The 7448-nt window shown below is 36.9% G+C and overlaps 1 protein-coding gene across 4 annotated transcripts in view; it reads left to right on the forward strand.

Annotated features, from left to right (window-relative positions):
• LOC106884359 (transcriptional protein SWT1) overlaps positions 1-4791 on the forward strand; it is a 44649-nt gene extending 39858 nt beyond the window's left edge. For all 4 annotated transcript variants that reach the window (XM_014935704.2, XM_052976300.1, XM_014935702.2 and 1 more), the window contains exons 22-23: positions 662-723; positions 3370-4791. In XM_014935704.2, coding sequence (XP_014791190.1) covers positions 662-723; positions 3370-3454 — 147 coding nt within the window. In that variant the 3' untranslated portion in view covers positions 3455-4791. The remainder of the gene's footprint in view (positions 1-661; positions 724-3369) is intronic.
• The last annotated feature ends 2657 nt before the right edge of the window (positions 4792-7448 follow it).

A 7448-nucleotide genomic window follows, 5' to 3' on the forward strand; every position in this document is an offset into this window, starting at 1 on the left:
GACTATCATCTGTTCCTCAACATGAAAAAATACTTAGCTGTGAACTAGTGTCACAGTGATGATGATGTCATATCTGATGTTCATGACTTTTCCTGACCAACAGGATGAAAGCTTCTTCACCAATGGGGATCCAAGCACTGCAACACTGATGGAAGAAGTGTGTGGGCTGCAAGGGGGACTATGTTGAAAATAAACCTCATTTGGTCATATCTTGATCAACCTATGAACTTTTCAGCCAACTCATAGTGTTAATCTACTCAGAATAGATATTATTTGCATTGTCTTTTTAGCCCCATAATTTTAACATTAATAATTCTGCTTTAAATAACTGAAGTTATTGAATTACTAATGATAAAAAATACATTAGTATTTCTGATTGATTCACATTTTAATAGCCAATGCTTCTGTAGATCATAGTCAGAAGAATGAAAGGTTATTGAAAAGATTATTTTGCTTTGTGTTGGCTTGCTGCCATCTTAACTTCTTGCATGATTCCATTTCCATTACTGTGATTTTTTGAAATTTAAATTTACTAAGGCTTACAGTTTTTCTTGTTATATTTTACACTGTATAAAGTAATTTTCAAAAGAGCCTAGGGATTGTCCCTGAACTCAATATGTGTATAGTGTAATATTTGTTTGTATCTTTTTTTTCTTGTTAGGACAATGAACCCAAAGTCACCAGTGCTCATCTACAAGCTTTGTTTTTTCTTCCAGATAAAAGGTAATATATTTTTATGTGTGTGACCATCATGGTGATTTTTATGTCTTTTTCCATTCTGGCATGTGTTGGATGGGTCTGTTGCATCACCGGACACACACATGAGGAGAAAACTACCAACCTGTATTTTTGTGGATGCCCTTCAGTCCAAGCCACTTTACAGCATGGTCACTGTTTCTACCATGGTCACTGTTTCTACCATGGTCACTGTTTCTATTTGATGTGAGGATGAGGAGAAATACTAGCTAGAAATTTTTCAGTAATTTATAACATATACATATAATTTCTATCTGACTATATGTGTGTGTGTGTGTGTGTGATCATTACCATCATCATCATTTAATGTCTGTTTTCCACACTGGCATGGGTTGGATGGTTTGACAGGAGCTGGCAAGCCATAAGACTGCACTAGGCTTCACTGTCTGTTTTGGCCTGGTTTTTATGGTTGGATTCCCTTCCTAATGCCGACCACTTTACAGAGTGGACTGTATGCTTTTTACGTGGAGTCAGCTCTGGTGAAGTTTACTTTGGCATGGTATTTACAGCTGGGAGCCCTTCCAAATGCCAGCCACTTTACAGTGTGGACTGGATGCTTTTTACAAGGCACCAGCACTGGCAGGGTCACCAAGTAACTTGCAAGACAAAGATCCTTTGAGCATGGGTGGGGTGTATTGGAGAAGGTGGCCTTGTGCCAGGTGATGAGAGGTTAGAATGTGGCAGAGGGACAGAAAACAGGTATCTTGCTGTAGAGGAGATACATGATTACCCAGTCAGAGGGGGAGTGAGAGAGAGAGTGGCAATGTGCTAGGGCATACCCTCACTGTATAGGGATCAGAATATAAATGGGATTGTAGAGTATTGCCAATGTGTTCTCTCGCACACATACTGTTTTTCTCTTTTTTAAGGCTTTGTATTTATTAAAGTGTTAACCAACTTAGTTACATTTTGTGATTTTTTTTGTACTTTTGTACATACATCATAAAATGCATCCAGTGCATTCTGTAAAGAGGCTGCTAGACAAATGGGGACAATGTAGGGAATGAGAGGACCCTTTAGTCTTCTCAATATGACACTCTGTCTCATGCTGGTGTCACAATAATATGAACACAGTACATTCTGTAAAGTGATTGGTGATAGGAACAGCATTGATCTATAAAAACCAAGTCAAAATTGGAAGACAGAGATGAGCCTTGATCTTCTGACCTGTCTAGGAAGGCAGTAACTCTGTATAAGAACTACACGGGCCATGGTGACCTGTGCAACCATGACAACATGGAAAGCAAACCTTAAATAATAATAGTAGTGGTGGCATCTGTTATATTTGTTGTTGTTCACATCGTCCTTGTATTAACAAAAATGTGATTTGTAGCAATGTGTAGCATTTCAAAATGTATTAACCAAAATATGTGGTTTTCAAAAATGTTTTTCAGTAGTTTTTCCAATTGCCTATCTTCAGTAGCAAAGTTAGAAATAATTATGATAGCACAAAGTTGTCTTTCAAAGTTTTAGTTTTCAGGATATGTGTGACTTTCTGTTTGAAAACCACTGATTTTTAATCATTTAGTGATTGTTTTTGTTTGCACTCCGTCAGTTACGACAACGAGGGTTCCAGTTGATCTGATCAATGGAACAGCCTGCTCATGGAATTAATGTGCAAGTGGCTGAGCACTCCACAGACATGTGTACCCTTAACATAGTTCTCGGGGGAGATTCAGCATGACACAGAGTGTGACAAGGCTGGCTCTTTGAAATATAGGCTCAACAGAAACAGGAAGATAGAGTGAGAGAAAGTTGTGGTGAAAGAGTACAGCAGGGTTCACCCACCCCCCCCTGCCAGAGCCTTGTGTAGCTTTAGGTGTTTTTGCTCAATAAACACTCACAACGCCTGATCTGGGAAATCGCGATACTACAACCACGAGTCCGCTGCCCTAACCACTGGGCCATTGTGCCTCCACAATGATTGTAAATTATAGTGAAGAACCATTCTAAAAATGATGATGTGTGATATGGAAATCCGGAATGTAAAGAAATGATAATTAGGATGAATTAACTAAGTAGATAATGTCTAAAAGATAAAGTAAAGTCTTTAGAATATAGTAATTGCAAATTAAACTCTACTGCAAAAGAGGAGAATAATATGAATATGGACGAGGGCTTTAAGCTGTTGATCTATTATGAGTGTGTGTAGTAATTAGTATAAAGTCAGTTTTATCTGAGTAATATTACTTGTCAGAGAAAGGGCAGCAAGCTAGCAGGACAAAATGCTTGGCAGCATTTTGTCTGTCTTTACAATCTGAGTTCAAATTCTGCCAAGCTGACTTTGCCTTTTATCCTTTTGGAGGTCAATAAAATAAGTATCAGTTGAGCACTGGGGTTGATATAAATGAGTTAGATGCTCCCTGAAATTGCTGACCTTATACTAAAATTTGAAACCAATATTACTTGTCAGACAATTCTGGCCGTGATAAACCTTTAGATATGGATTGGTAAACTTGGTTATCACACACACATACATAAATTCCACACACTACTACAGTAGGCATATTATAAGCACTCTTATGTTTGAATGGGAAAAAACATAAATGAACACATAATATCTGGCTATATGTTAACAAATTTTTAAAGGTTATTTTCATTTTCGTCTTTCAGAGAAATGTTGAACAATGGTCTTGGCCAACTGGAAAACATGATTCGTGGTTTGCGTACATATCACTCAAAGTTAATAGCAACGTGACAAAAGTTAGTTAAGTAGCCAATATTTGGCTGGTTATTTGCAATAATGTCACCTTCCAAACTGACTTTTTCAAGTTGAATTACATAACATCGAAGCTAATCAGATTTATGATTTGCTATCAAGGTTATTAAATACTATTTGTTTAAAACAGAGTGTACTGTTGTTATTGATATGACAGGAATTAGAAATAAGTCTCATATAACCTTTATAGTTAATAAGGAACTCCTTTTTCATTTGTGATTGTCTTATTTCACTTAATGTTACAAAAATGAAATGATAAAAAGAAAAAAATTATTAGCTTTTAAGCAATTATTCTTTTTTCTTTGTTTTTTTTTCCCCACCAAATTTCATACACACAGAGGCTTGCATGCATTTTTGCACATAGATGTATATGTGCATGTATACATGCACCACCACCTACTCACATACTCATACACATCCACCAGCGAATGTGTGCACAACACGAAGATGTAAGACATCTTGAGTGACTCAGGGTTTATCTTCTCCCGAACTTACTATCCCAATGAAGTTGTGATGTATTATTCTGCTAGAATATTAATTCTTTAAGAAAGTTAAGCATTGCTAATCTTCTTGCAATTCTTTGAGATCAAACAATATCAACCGCATTATCTTCATCACTTTGGAAAGGTCTGAAAAGACTATGAGCATTTTATTCCCAGTTTGAATAAAAATAGAAAAGGTAAACGTGATTAGTTGGAGAAAAATAAGTAATTTTCTCACAAGGCTAGATAAACTGAAGCAAGTAGAATTGTCTTACATAGATACAAACACAACAAAACAGCCACACTGAGACACAAATTCAGTAATCATTTTATTATTTTACCTGTATGAATTTCTTAGGTAATAATACAAAAATGCTACTGGAAGATACTCAGGTTCTACATTGTATTGCCACCCTCAGACTTCTAGGCAAGCGTACCAGGTGTCTCATATCACCAAGCTTTTTTTCCAAATCATTTTCCAACATTTCAGAACATCCTTTCTTCATCTTTCTCACTTTTATAATTCCTATTTACATTGCATTCAGGTTTATGATTATACTTTAAGAAAAAGTAATTTGAAAGAAAAACTAACAACAATCTTGATTTAATTATGTACAATACATCACATTAGTAATTAATACCTTATTTTTTCTGTGATATTTAAGTCAGTAAGCTCACCTGAACATCTTCATCTATATTTATATTTTTATCTCAATCTCACCTGTTCTAAATTATCTAAAGGGAGTAAAAAATTGTCTTCAATGTTTTCTATTTTTACAAAATGAAGAAAAACTGTAAAATTTTGTTAAGAAAAATAAAACTTTAAATAATGTTCTTACTGTTCTTGTTTTAACTTGTAATTGTGTTATAGATTACTAGATAGATGACGATTCATTTAGCTCCCAAATCAGCTTTATTAAGTATTCCTTCTTTTCTCAAGCACAGAAAACCTGTATTACATTCTCCAGTGTGTCCTTTTTTAAAATGAAAGAGTGATTTGTGGGAGATTTGGCTGATAAATCAAAGAATGAGTGATCAAATAGAGACACCATGTAATGTAATCAGTATTCTAGCATGCAATAAATACAAGTTGTTAAGTTGGTGGAAATAATAGATTATTAGAAGAAATGTCTTAAAGAATACAATTTTGATTATTTTCCACTTGAGTCGAAATGTTGAGTTGAGATGACTTCAGCTGCCACCTGTAGGTTAATTAAATTGATTTACTGTTTATGTTAACATCTTCTCAACAGATGCTTTTACAATATCATTTTACATCTGTTTTCCATGCTAGCATAAATTGGATAGGTTATGAGGCCACATCATGTTTTTGTGCTGATGGTATGCAAAATGTACTTGTACCAGTATCACATTAAATGCATTCATACTGGTGCCACATTAAATGCACTCTTGCTGATGCCATGTGAAATGCACTTATACTGGTATCATGTATAATACACTCATGCCAGTACCAGGTGCAATGCACTCATTCTAGATTCACATGAAAAGCATTTGTCGGGTGCCATGTGTAATGCACTCGTGCTGGTTCCACATAAGATGCTCTCATGCCAGTGCCATATAAAATGCATCCAGCATACTCTGTAAAGTGGTTGGATTCAGGAAGGATATCCAGTCATAGAAACCATGCCAAAACAGACAATTGGAACCTGGGCAGTTCTCTGGCTGGCCAGTTCCTATCAAACTGTCCAGTCCATGCCAGCATGGAAAACGAATATTAAATGATGATGATGATGTTTCTATGGTTGGATGCCATTCCTAACATCAAGCCCTTTACAAAGTACACAAATCCTTATTTTCATGGCGCCAGCGCTAAATAGATTGTTACATCTTTGACAAGACTAAAGTGTTCACTCACTTTCACAGTTAACAAAGAGTACTGAATGCATTTTATGGTGTCAGCTTTGGAGAGCCAAAAGAGTGATAGCAAAAGATGGGTAAATAGCATGAATGATGAATATTATTGATGTGAAATGGTTAGGAGGAGGAGGGTATAAGAAGAGTATATGTTGTACATGCAGATCTAATGAGGTTTTTTTTTAAAGTATTTATCTTGTGACCGTGACAGAGATAGGGTGATAAGAACGAGAGAGGGAAGGGCTGACTGTTGGAGTGGTCAAATAGGTCCCACAAAAGCAATTTCCAGTGAACCAAAAAGATCCACTGCTATCATTTCTCACTTCAGCAGCGTAGTACAGTGAGAGTATTCAAGAGATGAACAATAAGGTATGGATACTAGCAGCAAGAGTGATAAAGGCAAAGATGATAAGAGACATGGATGATGGTGGTATAGATGATAGGTGAGTGATAAGAGGGATGTGTGGTAAGAAGAATGAGTGTAAGATGCATTAAGGGATGAGGCTATTGAAGAAGCCAGTGATGTAACCCTGATAGTGTGTGTGTGTGGTCTGTGTTGTTGTTGTTGGCACTCCGTCGCTTATGACGTCGAGGGTTCCAGTTGATCCGATCAACGGAACAGCCTGCTCGTGAAATTAACGTGCAAGTGGCTGAGCACTCCACAGACATGTGTACCCTTAACATAGTTCTCGGGGATATTTAGCATGACACAGTGTGACAAGGCTGACCCTTTGAATTACAGGCACAACAGAAACAGGAAGTAAGAGTGAGAGAAAGTTGTGGTGGAAGAGTACAGCAGGGTTCGCCACCATACCCTGTCGGAGCCTTGTGGAGCTTTAGGTGTTTTTGCTCAATAAACACTCACAACGCCCGGTCTGGGAATCGAAACCGCGATCCTATGACCGCGAGTCTGCTGCCCTAACCACTGGGCCATTGCACCTCCACGTGGTCTGTGTATATTGGTGAAATAAACATCGGAGATACTTTGCCCCATGCAGTAATTGCCAGAACAGCTCAGAGATATTGCAACTTCAGATGAATCCACCACAGTAACAGAAACCCTTCCACATCATTAGCAGATGTCTCAGGGTCACAAGCATTTCACCCTTTAGCCTGTATGCTTTGCCTTAGTGGGGCAGCATGAGCTGAGTTAGTCTTCACCTGCGAAAGGGTTCCATCTGTCATCTCTTGTCAACCACAGCCATCTTGATCTGGTTTCACCTGCCATTTCTATCTCCTTGGTGGCTCAGTTGTTGGATTCCAGACTGATTTTTTGTGAGAAGTAGTACACTGATCTCACTGGAAAGCCACAACAGTCAACATCAATAGGGAATGAGACAGTGTGCCATCCTTTTACACTGTGCCTCTTTGCTAAAGGTGTGTGTGTGTAATCGTGTGTGAGTATATGTATATATATATATATATATATATACATACAGATATAGGGTAAAAATTAATAGTTAATAGTTAATAATTTTACCAAGTAGTTCGGTATGTTAAAAAACCATTATCGGTAAACTTATACAAAAGTTTTATAATTATAAACATAATTAAAATTAGGGTTCAGCAAAAATTGCTTCACCACACACCGAAATTTAGAAATAGTAGTTTTAACT

This window comes from Octopus bimaculoides, chromosome 2 (assembly GCF_001194135.2).
Source record: "Octopus bimaculoides isolate UCB-OBI-ISO-001 chromosome 2, ASM119413v2, whole genome shotgun sequence".
Taxonomy (NCBI): Eukaryota; Metazoa; Mollusca; class Cephalopoda; order Octopoda; family Octopodidae; genus Octopus; species Octopus bimaculoides.